Source organism: Nelumbo lutea, chromosome 2 (genome assembly GCF_056320005.1).
Source record: "Nelumbo lutea isolate HS-2025 chromosome 2, American lotus-T2T, whole genome shotgun sequence".
Classification (NCBI taxonomy): Eukaryota; Viridiplantae; Streptophyta; class Magnoliopsida; order Proteales; family Nelumbonaceae; genus Nelumbo; species Nelumbo lutea.
Window position 1 is genome coordinate 41,396,476 of NC_142685.1, and position 18,657 is coordinate 41,415,132.

At 37.5% G+C, this 18,657-nt stretch overlaps 2 protein-coding genes across 2 annotated transcripts; one reads left to right on the forward strand and one right to left on the reverse strand.

The window, feature by feature from the left end:
* Positions 1 to 1,375: 1,375 nt before the first annotated feature.
* Positions 1,376 to 5,197, reverse strand: LOC148870098 (zinc/iron-chelating domain protein). The gene is made up of 5 exons (XM_088968185.1): positions 4,752 to 5,197; positions 3,737 to 3,815; positions 3,549 to 3,636; positions 3,341 to 3,443; positions 1,376 to 1,751 (listed from the first exon to the last, which is right to left on the reverse strand). Exons 1-4 carry the CDS (start codon positions 4,998 to 5,000, stop codon positions 3,350 to 3,352), a joined length of 510 nt encoding a protein of 169 aa, XP_088824311.1. The 5' UTR covers positions 5,001 to 5,197; the 3' UTR covers positions 1,376 to 1,751; positions 3,341 to 3,349.
* A 1,977-nt stretch (positions 5,198 to 7,174) lies between these two features.
* On the forward strand, positions 7,175 to 18,015 carry LOC148870099 (LisH/CRA/RING-U-box domains-containing protein). The gene is made up of 7 exons (XM_088968183.1): positions 7,175 to 7,846; positions 7,966 to 8,160; positions 9,603 to 9,725; positions 12,609 to 12,794; positions 16,598 to 16,731; positions 17,067 to 17,253; positions 17,668 to 18,015. Exons 1-7 carry the CDS (start codon positions 7,550 to 7,552, stop codon positions 17,767 to 17,769), a joined length of 1,224 nt encoding a protein of 407 aa, XP_088824309.1. The 5' UTR covers positions 7,175 to 7,549; the 3' UTR covers positions 17,770 to 18,015.
* Positions 18,016 to 18,657: the final 642 nt, after the last annotated feature.

Consider the following 18,657-nt stretch of genomic DNA (forward strand, 5'->3'; position numbering starts at 1 on the left):
CATTTATGGATGTATTAGTGCCGCAAAAAGAAAATGTAATTAACCATGAGAAAAGGCCAGCTTTGGATAAAAATCACTAAATCCTTTACTTCTCTAGAACAGATAGTTGTGGACGTTGGATTTATCAATTATACATTCGTGTCCTGTGGGATTATCAGTTTCTCTTGGTGAGGATTCTATTCTGCCAGGTTTCGCAGGCTATCCAGATTGATGGGAACTAAAGCCCAGACATGATGTGGAATGTGAATGATTTTTTTTTTTATCAATTGGAATGTGAATGATGCAAGCTCCAAACATGAAACTTCAGCTACTAATTCTGATGTATGCTTCATATAGGACCAACATCAACAACTCAAATAACTTATTATAACATACAGTAACCTAGTGTTCTTTAAATTCCAACAGCTAAAGCACTAAATAACATCATGCATAAAGTAATAAAATATCACCAAGCTGCAACTCTAATACTGTGATTTTTTTTTTTGAGAAGTGGTAAGAAATACATTCTTCAGTACTAACACTACTTATTCATATATGTTTTGAGCTACTTATCTTTCATATAATTTTAGGTAGGCAAGCAATCATTTAACTAATCAAAGATCAAAATGCACGCTGTTCACATAATTACTAATATCACATGTATTATGAACCAGTTTGCATGTTCATGAGTCATCCCAAGTCCCAGCATACAGTGATTCTTCATATTTACAACATGATATTTAAATTTATATGCATATATGTGTATGGGAAGAAGAATTATTTCTAGTCAGCAAATCCCAAAGTTAAACTTTAAGTGTGCCTTTCCAGCCATGCAAACTGAAAAGCTCAATGAATTCAAGTGTATCACCTACATGTGCATATTAAAAGTTATATCTGAAGAAAACAGGGTAAAAAGTTTCCATGCATACTTGGCAAGAAGGAAGATGAGAAGAGAGGCTCTGCCAGCAGAGTGTTCCCATGGTAAACATATGAAACATAGGTTATGCTGGCAGTCAAAGGCATAAACATGATAGCAGACATATTTCAAACATTGACATGTGATACATGTGATCCTCACATCCTGGGAAGACATGGTTCATAGACAGGAAGAGACTTCTTATGAAGTAAAAAAAAAAAAAATAAAGGAGTAGAAAATGCATCCAGGCTAGATAGATGGCCTTGAAAACCCGGGGAATTGTGTAAAGCAATCCTTTGTTATCCAGCTTAAATTAGACAATTCTACAGGTATGCCACCAGTAAACAATTAGTTACTGTCAGAAGGTGCAACTCCTATCACTAACACAGGATGATCTTCATCAATAACAATTGTGAATAAAGTTGTAATAACCATGAGCATCTAGCTATTCCAGTATTTGTAAAAGCTTTAGCAATGGAATTCTGAACTCAAAAGAAGCCAAACTCTAATATATTCTTAATTTTGCTTTTCTATCAATAACACAATCAAAGGGTTTCATTAACAATGAAAAAACCCTAGATTTTCAGGAAAAAATAGCAAAAACATTACAAAATAATATCAGTATAACATAAAACCTTTCTATTCTTCATTTTGCTTTCATTCCCACTTTGGAATATTGTACTTTTATCCTTTGCATCATCACATTTTCCAAGTAATTTCAACCTTCTATGATCCTCATTCTAGGAATTGGCATCACTCTATACTCAGTGAGGCTGCTTTTCAATTCAAAGGGATCATCCCTTGAGATGAACAAGAAGGGAGTGAAGGCTCCACGTTAATCCCACTAGCAATAGAACTGCAAGCAAGAATACAATGCATATTTGCAAATAAAAACGATTCAGGCAAAACAGAATGAGGAGTGCTAGCAGGTAATTCAGCTACCTGTTCTACCCTGCAACAGACACCTTGGACCTATGACAAGACACACTACAATACAACTTTTAACGTATCCCTAGGTGTCTGTAGCAGGGTAGTCCAGTTAGTTGAACTGTTGCTGGAATTTCACACAGTATCAGTAACAAGATCGTAAAATAAATAAACAGGTATTCAAGGAAGCAACACAGTAGAAAGAAGGGAACTACATTATATACTCCTTCTGAGTTTTATAGTATTTAAATACTTCTTAAATTTATTAATTTGAACATTCTTTAGATAGATATAAATAAAAAGTTGGGAGAGGATAAATAGGAATTAAAGATAATTTAGGAGAAAGTGGGGGATAGTGGTGCCACTTGGCTAGACATTAGAAAAACAAATCCCTCTTTCTTTATCTATTGGTTGTTAGAGATAATTTAACCTATGTTGTTTCCTTATTGGTTTAATGAGCAATTATGTGGAATTAAAAAATAAAAAAAATAAAATAAAAAGAAATTAGGAAGGGGTTTGGACCAAGCAGAGACATGGTGACATGGACAACCTTGATTGTTTGCAACGGTCATTATTGAAGGAGATTCGAGATTAGTGATTGATTGTTTGCAAGGTCAGAGTTGAAATATCTAGAGCATCAAGTTGATCATTGATGATTGTCATGATATTTGTGGTTGGTTCCACCCCAATGTTGCTTACATACACATCTACAGTGAAGGAAATGCAATAGCAGATTGGTTGGTGAATGCTAATCATGCCAAAAATAGTTTAAGGCCAAGTTTGGGAGTGCTTAAAAAGTGCTTATTTGAATATAAACACTTATTTTGGGTTGAGACCACACCAATAAGCACTTATTTGTGTTTGGGAAATAAGCCCAAAATAAGTGCTTATTGGATAAACCCAAAGCAGAGTTCACTACTTGATGTGCAGTGCCACCTATCTGAGTGAGAAGTAAAGAATTCAAAGATATGAACTAGTTCTCTAAGCAGACATAACTCACTCCTTATGTTGGAAATTCTAACCCTGAAGAAAGAGGAGGACAATACACATTATAAAAATTTGAACATTTTTTGATGGATTTATAAAAATTCAATTATTTATGGGTATTATTGTGTTTTAGTGTGTTTAGAGACATATCGGTGTGCAATCATAATACAATGAGAATCATCTCAATCCATCTTTCTTTATAAGATATTTTGGTTCCAGTAGTGCCATTTTGTTGGCTAATAGGATCTATCTCCCCTCTTCTAATATTTCCCCTTGGAGGTTATTGAATAGGATTGAAGGTGAGAGTCTAGGGCTAAGAAAGAGAAGTTAATGGTGGGCCCACACGGGGGTGTCCCTTTCCAATGTCAAGTCCACAATCCTAACCCAATTTTGAGCCCAACCCAACTGGTCCATTTTTTCTTAGGTTGGGTCAGGTTGGTTTTGGGTTAGCCAGATTGAAGTTGCAACCTAACCAGAACAAACACCATCCAGCTCCTCTTCTATATCAATATTTGAGATATCTCAGCTTACCAGAATAATTTAAGTAGAACTTGGGTTCCTTATGGTACGGTTGAAATTATCCAACTCTTTAGAATGGGAACCATAAATTGCTTTTATCGTATCCTGGCAAAAGCTGCAAGAAAGACAAACAGTCAGCAGAAATTGCAATGGGGTAGTATAAAAGTACTCAATTATAGCATGTATGAAAGAATAGGAAGTATCAAATGGAGTTATGGACCTGCATGCCTCCTTGTTGAACCTCTTCTTGTCAATCCCATATAATGCTTGAAATATATCAGGCTCTACACGGCAAAAATATGGACGATCTAGAAAAACAGGTTAACAGTGTTGGAAGTTAAGGTCTTTAGCATCGAAACACCTTGAGCAAAATACTACTATAGAAGACATTGAGCCAAGTAAACTTACCAGAGTAAATAGAACATGTACGTGTGATTTTCTCAAAGTGTATACACCATCCATCTGTACCTATCAAGCTCCTATAGAGCTGGAATTTATGAAATGAAGATAATCAAGAAGGTAGAAAATACAAGAAAACATGTCAAACGGGCATATGTGAAGAACAATTTCATTTGTAAGTATGTCAAAATCATTGAGAGATACTGAAAGGATGCCATGCCTAAGCTCAATTTGTCAGTTATCAGGGAGATTGATTGGAGTAATATGTTATGCTTCTTTGTTGAACCTTGGACGAGGATAAAAAAACATGGTCAAAACCAAGATAAATAGACCTATTAAGAAACAATTTATTTTTTATTAGCGACCTATTAAGAATTAAGAAACATCAAGTTCCACAATGAGACCAATCATCCAATTCCACTTGTTTGTTTACTGCTTTATTTTATTTTCGTAATTAGTGTATAGAGAAGGACAAGTACAAGGTTAAAGAATGTAAATTTCCCCCCTTCCATAAAACAATAAAGGGAACTAGGAAGGCTATCTCCATATTAACTTTCCTCTGAGTATTTTAGAAGCCCCAAAACGCTGGTTATGTCATAATAAGCTTATTTAAACAGCAGCTCCAGTACGGATTAAGTTAGATGAACTCAACTCCATACACACATCTTGACTCAGATAATGGCATAAATTGGAAAAAAATTATTATTACTTTCAAAGAAGACCTGCCTTCCATAAAAATAAATAAAAGAAAATAAAGCAAACTAACAAGAAGAATGTATATATAACTTATTGAAGCATCTAAACAAACATAATTTACAAATTAGCAAGAACACAATCTGAACTTAGAACACAAATTACATGGTGTTCACTTCTTTGGTTCTTTACGGAAACAAAATTTCTAGTGGGACAAAATTAAACTCCAAGTGCATAAGGATCCCATGTAACTATGATTCCAACTAATAAAAAAAGGAGAGAAAATAAAGAAATTAAAAACACAACCAATTAATAGGATTTACAAACTAACCCGAATATCAGTTGGGTCTTCGAATATCTCTTCAGGAGTGGCGAAGGAGGAGCCCTTATCGAGCTTGCAGCAAGCACCGCACCCCTGCGCGCACCGCCACGATGGCTCCTTCCTCTCTCGGCCAAAGCCGAGATTGCTACTGCTACTCCCCTTGTCCTTGGTTTCGGCCTTTACCCTTCTCTGGCGCGGTCCACAGGTCGTCAAACCAGCGGTGCCGACGGAAGCAATGGCAACCACCACCTGAGACATAGGCAGACCGCCGGCAGAGAGCTGGTCGTTCGCTGGTCAGTAGTCGGTACGACTGCTGGAGACTACTCTGTCTTCCCGCTATGCAAACGGTACCCAGATAACCAGATAAGATTACGTGTTTCCCGTCTCTGTCGAGCTTGTAGACACGTTAGGTAACTTTGTTCATTCCCATTGAAAAGTCAAAACATGACCTAATCGGATGCTCTTCTGCCCATCTGACTCTAATCATATGGAGGATAAGACAAAATAAGTAATAACCACATATTCGTAATCAGATGATCACAACCATTCATGGTAGCATTATTAGAATATTCGAATCCAATGATGCGCTACGAGGTCTCCGGCCCCACCGTGGATGTGCACGCTGGAGATACTCGGGTAATAACATCCAGACAGATTCAAATACGAATACGGGTAATAACAATCTCGGAGATACTCGGTTATACGCAACCGGTCCAATACAATCGGATCAATTCTTACACCACCCTTATGGTTTAGTAAATGATCACAAACCTACCCTTAATGTTTTAAGAGATTATTTGAAGTACCTCGGACAACATTTCAGATAATAGACAACCGGAATCCCTAACGGATTATTTTATTTTAAATTTTTCTTCAAATCTTCAAAATGTAACATTTCTTCTTCGCCTATATCTGCCCTAACATCTCTAAATCTGAAGTCCCAAAACTGGATAATATTTGTTGAAATATTATCTTAAATTACAGAGCTTTCCATGGATTCATCGACCTCAGTATATGGGTTGAGCTCTTCTTCTTCTCTACACTGTAAAGGCGTCAAGTTGAGGTTATGAAGGTTCTCCCCATCACAAAGTTCCTCCAAGGAATTATCAGTTTCTTCTAAGGAAACTGTCTTTTCTTTTTCTGATGATTCCATAAACGAATCCAGCAAAAGAAAGGGCTAAAGGAATACCTACCACCTCTGAGATACATGGGATTTACCCCATCCCCATACTGAACGATTGTGTCTGCAATCTGGGTTGGCTCATTTTAACAATCAGAACCCCAATTAAGCCAAACAATGAATTTCACAAATTGAACAGTTGGATTTAATGCTGAATACAAAACGTGAAATTCTCTTATGTAACTTACAAAAAAGTACCTAACTCAGCCACCCAGCCCCATTTAACTCCGCCATCACCATGTAAAATTCAAAAATAAGGGAAAAAAAAAGTATAATAAAAAAGAGAAAAATGCCCTACCCCACCAAAGAGTTGATTAGTGGAAGTTATTGTTGTCGATGTTGTAACTGGTAATTTGAATCTCATTATCTTGTTCTTGCTCCCCAACAAGGCAACAACGCAAAGTAAATAGAATCCTAAAGAAGAAGCCCCAGGCCATTGTAATCCACAAGCAAATCCACTTGCTCAGATCACTAATCCTCGCATCCTCAATATGTCCACCCCCATCGTCACGCAGGTGTTGCTGCCGATGTTCATTCCTCTGTAATACACGAGCAGGTGTTGCTCCGTCCAAAGCCAATACTCTTTGTCATAAAACTTTTAGATAAATTTTATTCTTGGGTAGATGAAACGTAAAATCAATGCAAAAGGAAAATAATAATGAAAGATAAAATAAACAGAAAGTACGAATAGGCTAATGCAGATTTCTCAAATTTTCTGTAAATCTATAAACATTAAAAGAGCCCGCAAATCAGCAGCAATTTTGAGCTGAACTGGCACCTACCTCAATTGAATTCTAACCCTGAGCTAACAATCATTCTCCCTTAAAATCAATCACAAAAAGATAATTTTTAAATTAAAAAAGTTTATATATGTCGCATGATATCACATACAAAGGGATTGTAATTGTAATGACACCTTAATGATAACATTAAGGGAAGATTTTATCCATTATCAGAAAAGTTGGAATTATTTTAAATGATAAGATAGGTTTATATATTTAATAGGAGAAGATTTTATCCATTAAGGGTAATTTAAGTATTTAACCCTAAAAGGAATATACACATTGTCTTTAAAAATAAGATCCAAACCCGCTAAATTCAGATCCGTAGGTTATGAGTTATCAGTCTGTCTTTCAGGTATCATGCCTTTTCGGTATCAAAAGTTGGACTTAAATAAAATTCAAGAACTAGAACATACCTTAAGCTACGGAAATCTACGTAATTTATTCAATGATAAAATCATATTTTAGTTATTTATGCATAATTTAAAGTTAAGGAACATGGAGTTCACAGCGATGGTTGATGGACATAGATAATACTCACTTGGAGATTTGGGGGAAAAACAAGAAAAGTAAAAGCCCAAGCAAGGCACCTCTCTTGCCCAGAGAGACCGACAGGCGTGTATCTTCTCTTCTCTTCTCTCTGATTCCGGTTTCTCTGTTCCTGTTCAGACAAACGAGGAGAAGTCTCGTTAATGTCAGGAAAATACGATCCTTCGTGATCTTAAAATTATCTCCACATAAGACTTTGTAGTTTGTATTGTAAATCTCTGTAAACCCCTGATCTGGTCGTTGAGGTTTCTTTCTCTGTTTCCCTTCCTCCTCCCACCTTTCCTTTATACACGGCGATGGAATCGCTGCCCAACGGCGATTCAACGGCTGCAGCAGCGGCGGCGACAGCCGCTTCGATTCCGTCGTCTAGGCTGACGCACCTGGCAGAGTCATTCAAGCTGGAGCACCAATTCTTGAGGGTTCCGTTCGAGCATTTCAAGAAATCAATGCGAGCGAACCACCGGATCGTTGAGAAAGAGATGTCTGCTGTAATCTCCAGTGTCGCCGAAGCTGCCGACCGCGACATGTCCAAAGAAGAAGCGGTTCATCACCTTACATCCCTCGTTTCCAGATTACAAGGCCTTAAAAGAAAGGTTCACGTTTACCACTCCTCTGACCTCTCTCACATTCATTCTCTTCACAGAAACATCATTTTTTGGTCTGTTTTAACCAAACTGCTATAAATATAAGTTCATTTGTTTTGGTTAATTAGTTGGAAGAGGGGAACAAGACAGAAAACTTGCAAGCTCAGAGATGTCGAGCTCGGTTGGATCACTTAGAGTCTGCGGAAACGGAGAGCCTCTCTGAGTGGAACAACACCCGAGTAAAGCGAATTCTCGTGGACTACATGTTGCGGCTATCATACTATGACACCGCAATTAAACTTGCTGAAAGCAGTAATGTGCAGGTTTGCATTTAATGTTTGGTTACTGGTCTTATTTTACGGAAAGATTATCTCTTTAGTGCTTTGCTTTTTGGTCGTTTCCCTTTAGGGCTTAGTTACTTGAGTTTTATCAACATCCAGTGAGTGGAAATGAGTTGGTTTTGGACTTGGGATTGAGAAGACCTTTGAGAGACCATGAAACTAGCGAGCTGGTTTCTCTCATCTTCAAGATGTAAACTTGTCTTCCTTGGCGAATGATGAGAGAGTTTGGGCTCCCTTTGTTAAGGGCAATTTTACTTGTGCTTCCTATTTCAATACCTTTTTATCCCTCTAATAAGAGTCACCCTTTCCCGGTCAAAGAGGTTTGTTATAGTCCTACTCCCCCAAAAGTCAAGATTTTTTGTTGGGAGACTATCAACCAAATCATGTACACCTATGAAAGACTCCAAAGTAAGTGGAATGACTGGGTTCTCTCACCTCATGTGTGTGTCCTTTGCTTCAAGAGTGGGGAAATCACCAACCATCTCCTTGTGCACTGCTCTTACGCTTCTATATTGTGGGGGATTTTCTTTTCATTGTTTGGGAAAAACTCGGGTGGCTCCATCTGAAGTGGTTGATTTGTTTAAAAATGATTTTTTAGGAGGTTGCACTCAGATGCAAAAGGTTTTGTGGCAATGTGTGCATGTTGCAGTTTTATGGGGTTTGTGGCGTACGAGAAATACAGGGATTTTTGAAGAGAAATATAAACAGGTGGGGGAGCTATTTGAACTCACAAAGATAAGGGCATCCCACTGGGTTATAAATTGTGAAGAATTCAGTGGTGTTACCCTTAATGATCTACATAAGGGGTGGAATATATTAGCTAGATTCCAACCTGACAGTCTTCAAAGAGTGGTAGAATGGATTCCTCCTGCAGATGGGATGGTTATTACTCAACTTTGATGGATGTTGCCTTGGTTAATCCAGGGGCTTCGGATGTGGGGGGAGTGGTATGGGATCACTGTGGCAGTTTAATTCTCAGCTACTCAGGCCTGCTTGGTCAGGGTAACTCTTTGAGGGCTAAGTTACTGGCTTTAGTTAAAGGATTAAAGCTGTCGGTGATGCAAGGAATGAGGAATGTGGAAGTGGAATTAGATTGCTAACTATTATCCTATGGACGAAGGCTGGCTCACTCCCTAGGTACTAACATGCTGGCAGATTTTAGTTAGAGAAGGGGTGACGAGAGAAGCTTTAGAATGGGGGTGCCCAGGGCAAGGCTGTAACTGAAGAGCTAAGATGTACTCTGTGGTCTACTGGCTACTGCTTTCCTTTTGAGCATTATGGTTGCTTTTTTAATGAAATGAAAATTTACTGTTATATATATATGTATGTATGTATGTATGTATCAACATTTCAGATGGTGTTTGTTTTATGTTCCAACATTTCTAGCATTATGACCGTTAATCATATAAATTTTTGTGTAGCAGGATCTTGTTGACATTGATGTGTTCCATGAAGCGAGAAAGGTTATTGATGCTCTTCAGAACAAGGAGGTAGGCCCTGCTCTCGGTTGGTGTGCAGAGAACAAGTCAAGGTTGAAGAAGTCCAAGGTAACATTATCAAATTCTTGCCTTAAAGATCCTGACCTTTGCCCTGTTTTCATTATTGGTGATCAAGAATTAGCCAAATTTCACAGTTACTCTTTTTCTATGTTTGAATGGCAGTAATAGGGGAAACCCTGGGCCTTGAGGAATCAGGAGTGGGAGGCATTTTCAGAAACGAATCTTGTCACATCATTGCGCTATTCTCGGGATTTGGTATTTGAGATTCATTAAGGGCGGAGATAATGGCTATAATATTTATGGAGGGTGTGCAAAGGGTATAAATGTGAATAAAATGATCATTGAAGGAGAATGACATGGAAGTGAGATTTCACTGGATTAAAAGGGTGGCTAACAGCATGGGTGATTCACTGACAAAACAATGGGGAGAGATAAAATGTTTTGGTACAGTTATAAATGAAAATAAAGTGAGTTGGTAGGAGATGAGAGGCTTCATCGACTAAAGAAAATCTGTATATATGTTTACATTCTTTTATGATTAATAAAAATTTGGAAGTTATTGATCGAAAAAAAAGAAATGTACAAATTGTAAATGCATTTTCTGTTTCATTAATAAAATTTTACTTTGCTGATAAACTGATAGAGGTAATGGCTCAGGAAATGAGAGGAGAGGTTCAAACGATGGTACCTAGTTAAGTAACCACCATTGAGAATGGGGGATGAAAAGAGTGGGAGTATTTTTAGGTAAATAATGTTGGGCCAGCTTGATCTTCTCAGGATACAACTTGCTCACGCTTATCTCAAGTGATTGAGATGGTGATTTAATAGAAGAAAGCACTGATGGTTTCAATACTTTTTGATGCTTTGAGTTGGTGGGTACTGCATAAATGAACAAGGTGAAAGTGTGAATCAAGGTTAATAAACACCTTGGAATCCATTAAACTTAATTGCTGAGTTCATAAGGAATTGAAAATTTTCCTTTTTTCTTTTCTTTTTTTTTTGGGGGGGGGGGTTGGAGGGGGTTGAAAATGCAATTAATTACTTCTTTCTGTTGGTTGAACATGATTGCGAAGCATAAGAAATAGAGAAGGCATGTGAAGAAGGTAAGAAAGATGGAGTTATAACAGTGGATGGGTTGGATGGGCCATGTGCAAGAGGTTGTGGGAGGAACTGCTTTGGAAGAGCGATATCTAGAGATAAACCCGGTGCTTTGGTTTTGAGCTGCCTTGGTATTCCAACTGGGGGGGGGGTGGTACAAGGAACAGAATCTGCAGAGCCTCATATGAATAGTGTAAGAGAGATAGAGTTACTCTCTTTGTTTTGGTGTGCTTGTGTCCACAAGTTATGTATATGCAAACATTGTTCTTTTCATCAACATATTCTTGCTGGGCCTTGAGTTTTTGAAGTAGGTTTTTCATAGTTGGGGGAGGCTTGAACCATTTGTTGATGTTCTTATGTTTCACCCAAGGGGTGTGGAGTTTTCCTGTATAACTGGTAGAAGAATCTTGACTAATTTTTTGGGTAATTTGTCCTTTTCTTTTCCTTCTCCTCCCCTGCTTTTATTATAACAATGTAATTATGCTAAGAGCAAAGAGAAGGGCTGGAATATGTTTCTAGAATTCAAGACTAGTTAGTTGGCCAACAGGTTGGTGTTCTTCAAATAAGGCAATAGCTGCAATACAGAATTTCACATAAATATATACCATTGTCTATGATATACTGCATGAGAAGGCATTTTGAGAACACTTTTAAGGCTTTAAGTAGTCTTCTAACTTCTAAGATGTCCTAGGAGAAGTGCTAGAAAACATGTAATTTTCCAAGAAATGGTTCAAAACCTCTGCTTGAGTCTTGACCCTCTGATTGTGAGTGGTATGAAGGGTCCCTTGGAACTTTCTTATTCTCTCCTGAAATTACTAGTGAATACAGGATCCCAGTCACAATAGTTTTTGGTATTCCATGTAACTTGGATACATTTTCCAAGAAAAGTTGAGCTACTGAGTGCACTGTGTATGGATGAGCAATGGGTAGAAAATTTTGATAGGTGAATCATGAGCAATCCATGCACCTTAGGTATTGGTAGTGTCTTTAAGAATTAGGAACCATCAATAGGAAATTTTGGCTATGTACTCAGGACCTATTAGCCAAGGTGGCTCAATCAAAGCTGATTTATTAGCAGTGTTCCAAGGATTAATATTGGGGTAACAACTGAACATAGTGGATTGTTGTAGAAGGGGACTCTCAGGTAATCATAATCCAAAAAAGAAAGTCTTGGAACTTGTCAGTGCAAAAGTTCAGTCATGGGAGTGAGTGAGAAGCCTGGATAGAGAACCAAAGACATATTTTATTTGTACCCATAGATCAGCCAATAAATAGCATGCCTGATGGATTGGCAAGGCAGGGCGTGATCAGAAGTCAATTCTATTTGGAGGCTACCCTAATAGGAAATTAAATGTTTAGATACTGGGGCAAGTAGCTAGGGCTAGCCTAAATTTTATATGAGGTGCTTGTCACAATATCTTCTTTGTACTTTGCTATTCATTTTTGACAACTTAATAAAATCTTACAGGCTACCAATCCAAAAAGTTCAGGTTGCAAAGACTTTCTGTTTGTCCTAGCCTGCTGTTGCTTTAATCTTGTCTTGCCTCATTTGAGGTTGTTTTCTCCTTTCTCATTATTGCTGCTGTGCTCTTTTTTTATCTCTTCTTTTAATAAATTTGTTCTGTTATCCAATAAAAAAAGGGAAAAATGTCTGCTATGTGAGATGGCAAATGTTCTTCCTTGATGACCATTATTAAACTGACATCAGTCTATTTTCCTACAAAACTATACAGCGATATGATAATGATTTTTTAAGAAATTGTTGATTATGCAACAATTTGCACATGTTTGAAATTAAACCTGTTTAATTCTCAAATTTGCTATTGTTGATAGAGTATATTTGAGTTCCAACTGAGACTTCAAGAGTTCATAGAGCTGGTTCGAGCAGATAACAACTTGCGAGCTATCACATATGCTAGGAAGTTCCTATCCCCATGGGGGGCTACCCATATGAAAGAACTGCAGCATGTCATGGCAACTCTGGCCTTTAGGAGTAATACTGAATGCCCAAAGTACAAGGTGAACATTGATTTGGTCTCTGTATTTTTATGCATTATTCAAGTGAACCTGAAGTATGTTCAATAAATTTTCACCCTTCCTATTTATACTGGTGTCTTCCCAAGCTTCTATTTTTTATTAGTTACTTCTCATGCTTTCCTGGATGTGTCACTTCATATAGCACATTTCATGGTTAGAGAGTTGGTTGTTTAATTTGGAGCTTGGTGTAATGGCCTGATTGGATGGAACTGGAGACTTGGGGGGAAATAACTAAGTAAATATAAAAAAAAAAGAAATTTATAAAAAAAAAGAGAAGATAATGCTCCCTAAAGCATTCAAATCATTCATGGATTGGCCATATATGGTTTATTTCAGTCCACCAGTCCATGCTCCATGGTAACTCCATGCTCTGCCTGGATGTGTCACTTCATATAGCACATTTCATGGTTAGAGAGTTGGTTGTTTAATTTGGAGCTTGGTGGAATGGCCTGATTGGATGGGACTGGAAACTTGGGGGGAAATAACTAAGTAAAAAAAAAAAAAAAGAGAAGATAATGCTCCCCAAAGCAATCAAATCATTCATGGATTGGCCATATATGGTTTATTTCAGTCCAGTCCATGCTCCATGTTAACTCCATGCTCTGCCTGATGTGGGACTGAAAAGAACTAACTTTGAAAGTTGTATGGTTATTTATTTATTTATTCAAAACTCAACTCCAATCTAAAATAGGATAAAGAACTATCTCAAGCCTGCTGCCTTGTGTTTTAAATTTGTTTGTCAAAACTTCTGTGCTAGCTTGATTTTATTTGGCCAATCACCCCTTTATTCAGAAATAGACATACTTGTTTTTTTTTTGATTTCCTTTTTGTAAGGAGTACTTTTTTTTTTTTTTTGGGGGGGGGGCGGGGAGGGGGTGGCTGTATTGGGCAGATTGGTCATCCTCTGTTCAGTTTCTCATTTTTCAGGGGCTTTATTGTATTTTGGCCTTTTGATATTAATGAATTACTTAACCTTACAGTTTAAAAAAAAGTTGTGTAGATGATGGTGAGGTGTTTATAGACATGGGTTATGTAGTGGGAAAGCTTTTATGCCTTAGTTGTAGACAAAATGCTATATTGCTTAACGGGGGTACCAGGTATAGGTCTCCTCTGTTCTTTCTTATGGTCATCAAAAGATAGAAGAAGTGTTTTAAAAGGCGTGGGAGGCATATGCCTGGAGGTGCACCTCCAGGCGAGGTGCCCCCAAATCGCCCTGACCCTGAGGTGTAGGCTAGAGGCGCTGACACCTCTGAGGCATACACCTCATAAGCCTTTTTCATAAGGTGTGCTAGAGGCGTAAGCCTTATGCGCCTCATGCACACCTCATACAAAAAGACAAAAAAAGAAAAAAGAAAGAAAAAGGAAAAAAAGGAATGGAAAGGAAAGGGAAGGGAAGGGAAAGAATAGAAAGAAAGAGAAGAAAAAAAAGAGAAAAGAAAGAAAAAAAAAGGAAAAGGAAGGAAATCCCCTCATGCACACCTCAACTAGTGCTATGCATCTTCATTCTTTTTAATATAAAAGATTTTTATTAAAAATAAAGAAAAATGAGACCTTCCTTCCTCTTCATCCCCCTCCTCTTAAGGAGGCTTACGCCTCCTTGTGTTTGGGAGGTTTATGCCCCTCTTACATTCTGAACTATGCCTCACGCCTCCACGTTTTAAAACATTGGATAGAAGTTCATCTAGATGCAAAGATGCTCTCTGGATGATAGGTGATCTACATATAATTATTATGCATTTGTAGGTGGTAATATTGTTTCTTAGAGGAACAATAAGCACTTGTGGTTGCCAAGTCAAGTGCAGAGGTTAAGTATAGAGCTTTGATTCATGGGCTGTCAGAGTTATCATGGCTGAGGACCTTGTTAGGTGAATTGAACATTATGTTTGATGGTCCTATGAAACTCTACTATGACATCAAAGCAGCAACCAGTATTGCACAAAATCCTACTCAGCATGATTGCACCAAACTTATAGAGGTGGACAGACATTTCATTAGAGAACAAGTAGCAAATGGAGAATTATTATTATTTTTTTATAAGCAACAAAGGGAAAATATTCATTAAACACCAAGCTGCACACAAAAAGTACATCCAAAAAAGCGTACAATGCTGGGCCTCCGAAGAGGCCATCCACAGCTGACAACAGAGAAAAAATAAAATACAAAAAGCAAAACAGCACCGATTACAATTTGCACATTAGTGGCCAGTCGTGGGCATCCCCAATCTAAACAAGATTTTACAACCCCAGCCTTAGCCAGAGAATCAGCCAATATATTGACATTCCTAGGCACCTATTTGAATGAGGCATTCAAATCAGCACCTAGAGCTTGAGCCATTCTGACTAAAGGTCTGAACTTCCAAGGAGTTTGGTCCTGCCTTGTCATCCAGCCTATAACCATTTGACAGTCACCTTCAATTTCCACATTCCTTAACTCCTGCCTAACCAACAACTTCAAGCCCTGCAGTTTTGCATTTTTCTTAAAAAATCCTCACATTTCTTTCACACCATAAACCCTATAGCACTTCACCGTGAATGCATTTCCAAAGAATCTTTTGTCTTTGAGTAGAGCCACTAAAAACATCTTATTTGAATGGATCAACTACTGCATCTGGTGCCACCCAAGTTTTTCCAAACAGCAACAGGAAGAGCTGCCATAGTCTAGAAGCATAGGGACATTGTAACAGTAGATGGTTAGTATTTTCCCTGCTCTTCCAGCAAAGAGCACACACATGATGGAGTTGTTAAGTCCAAACTGGAGATGTATGCTTATTGTTCATCAACTGTGACTAATAATTGGCTGATATTCCAAGGGAGTTGTTAAGTCCAAACTGGAAAATAACCTATTCAAGTTGGTCATGTATAATATTTATGCTCTGTTTGATGAAGAGTGTTGGTTAGTTTATTATTATGTCTTGTAGAAGCAGTTTTTCATTCTACAATCAGGGTTAAATTTGTAATTTTATTCATTATCAAAAGACCTAAAAAAGTAAGGTGTTGGCAGATGTTTTTTGGCCTTCAATTTTTCTCTTTACCTTTGCGTTCTTTCTTCTTCCTCTTTTCTATATTCTGCTTGTTTAATGTTACTTGATTCTTTGAATGAAATCAACAACATTTTTCTGTTCCTTTTTTTTCAATTAATTTCTCTAACATCAATTATTTATTTAAATGAAGTATAACTAAACTTCAAGACTATATTTTTTCTCATACCTGTATTTACAAATTATGCATGACACCTGGTGCTACACTAAAGAACTAATGAATCAACCATGCCAATACTTGGCAGCAGTGCCAACTCTTTTGCACTTTGCACCAGACTTCTATTTCTTTTCTAGAAAGAATTTATTGTAAAAATAAAAGGCTAGTGAGGCTTTAACACCCAATGCATAAGCCCCAGAAAAGCCAGTAAACAAAACATAAACTAATCATTTTCTACCACAGTATCAGGAGAAGAACAAACTCCAGCTCCAGATGAATCTCTACCTGCATCTTCAAAGACCAGATAAACCAACAACCAATCAGAAACTTGGGAACAGTTTTTTTCTTGTCCTTAACTCCTATTTCTTTCTTTTTCCCCAAATTATCCAACAGAATGTAAAAGGGATCTACACTAAAATATTTTACTCTTTGCGCGTTAGTGATAATCTAATTGTAATCTGATCTTGCCAGTGTTCATAATATCTTAATAATTATTGGTAAATGTATCTATATGGTTTTCTTTATATCTATTTATTGCATAATTATACCATTACTGCTAAATCAAATATAATTCAGTTCTGTATTTGATAGGTTTTGTTTGAACCAACGCAATGGGACTACCTTGTGGAACAGTTCAAACAGGAGTTCTGCAAGTTATACGGCATGACCCTGGAGCCCTTGCTGAATATTTATTTACAAGCAGGCCTGTCGGCTCTCAAGACTCCGTATCCATATTTTGTGCCTCATTGGGAATTTTTTGCTTCATGCATCTGCACTCCTTATTGTGGAAAGATTTATTTAGCTCCCTTGTGCCTAGAATTAATATTTGCATCCAAAGCAGGTTCAGAGTTCAATGTATTATTTTTGATAATTGTTCAGAGTAAAGTGTTGCCACAAAAATCATGAATGATGCATCCCAGCATTGGAACCATATTGTGGGTTAATGCTGGGACAATGGCATCAATGTCCATCTCTTTCAATCATTCATACAGAGATGTCATGCATGCATGCGTCCTTGATTTTTATGAGAATGATCTTCCTTTTCCTTAGCATGTTTTAGATTCTGTTATGAAGATGATTGCACCAAAGAAGACCCTCTATCACAGGAGAGCTTCCGGAAACTGGCATTGCCATTACCATTCTCCAAGCAACATCACTCAAAGCTTGTGTGCTATATCACCAAAGAGCTAATGGATACAGAGAACCCACCACTTGTACTACCCAATGGCTATGTTTACAGTACAAAGGTCTGCATTTAAGCGAATGGGTGAAATGGTTGTGGATTTTAGTGTCTACCTAGTGTTTTATAAAGCAGGCCCAGGTGGATGGTTAAACCATTCAGACTGTGAAATGGTTGCCAAATAGCTCTGGGTGAAACTTGGACATTTATTAGTCAAACATCACCGAGACACCCTTTAGTGCAAAGCTTCCTTTACAATGTTTAAAAATTAACCATCTGTGCTATATAAGAAATTTATTCTGTTTCCTCCCACCTCACATTTCTCTTGTTTTGTCTATTTCTTTCACTTTCGCCTTTATAGTTTCCTCTAGTATAATGAAGATGGTTAAACTGGCAAACTGTGGCCACAAGTCCCAGCAGTTGACATCTGGTTAGGTTCTCAAACATTGTGTTTGATTATTACCTGTTGTCTGTGTGGCAGGCTCTTGAAGAAATGGCCAAGAAGAACAATGGTAAAGTGACCTGTCCAAGGACAGGTCTTGTGTGCAACTATTCGGAGCTTGTCAAGGCCTTCATTTCATAATCATGTATGTTCAAGATTACTCAGTCAGGTAGATGATGATGCCTTCTATTTTGAAGCTTGAATCTGTTGGCACCTCTATTTACTAAAAATGGCTAGTTTCTGAACATGCAAACAGAACTATGTCCCCTTTTATCACTTGAGCGGGTAATTCCTCTCATCTGGTTTTGTGCTTGGGTCTAGAGTGTTGTTACATGTATATTTATATGATTAATTCACAGTTATATATATCAATGAATTTCTCTGAAACTTGAGCACTCGTGTAGTCGACATTGGCACAAATAAACCTAGGCAGTGAGATTTGGGATGGGTAATTCCTCAAGTAGTGCAGTTACAGAGGGAGCTAGATTGCCAGTGAAATTTGTTTATGTTTTCAGTCACCCATCTTTTCTAAGATAATTTGCAGGCAGTATGAACTTGGTTGATCTCAGATGTTACAGGCGCAGCTATGCATTTTTTATGATTCAAATGATCATAAACTTTAAATAGGGTTGAAAGACATCGAACCTAGCTATACGTATCATCCTCAATAACGAAGTTGTGTAATGGTTCTGAAGTCTATAGGCGTCAAAGTTTCTAGGTTCACTTCTGTGCGCATCAGTGGTCTGCTTAGTTTGGAAAGAGTTCAAATACAAATTTGTACAGTTCAAATACATGCAAAATATATAAAATTCAATCATTTATGAAAAATAATATAAAATTCAAGGTTTTGCACTATACAAAATAATACAAAATACAAGGCTTTGCATTCTACATATTTATATTTGTACGCCTTCCAAACTGAGTCGTACTGCACAAGGGCAAAAAGAAATGATTCGAGGGGTAGGTTGTCCAAACCCAGGGATGAAAAGCATTTAAAGTAAAAGTCCTGGGTTCTGTCTGCATCAAGGT

Coding starts and splice junctions, on each gene's coding strand:
- LOC148870098 (XM_088968185.1), bottom strand. CDS start 5,000: ATGTCTCAGGTGGTGGTTGCCATTGCTTCCGTCGGCACCGCTGGTTTG. Junction 3,816..4,751: donor AAGACCCAACTGATATTCGG/GTTAGTTTGTAA, acceptor CATAAATTCCAG/CTCTATAGGAGCTTGATAGG. Junction 3,637..3,736: donor TACATGTTCTATTTACTCTG/GTAAGTTTACTT, acceptor CTGTTTTTCTAG/ATCGTCCATATTTTTGCCGT.
- LOC148870099 (XM_088968183.1), top strand. CDS start 7,550: ATGGAATCGCTGCCCAACGGCGATTCAACGGCTGCAGCAGCGGCGGCG. Junction 8,161..9,602: donor CTGAAAGCAGTAATGTGCAG/GTTTGCATTTAA, acceptor TTTGTGTAGCAG/GATCTTGTTGACATTGATGT. Junction 16,732..17,066: donor CTGTCGGCTCTCAAGACTCC/GTATCCATATTT, acceptor AGCATGTTTTAG/ATTCTGTTATGAAGATGATT.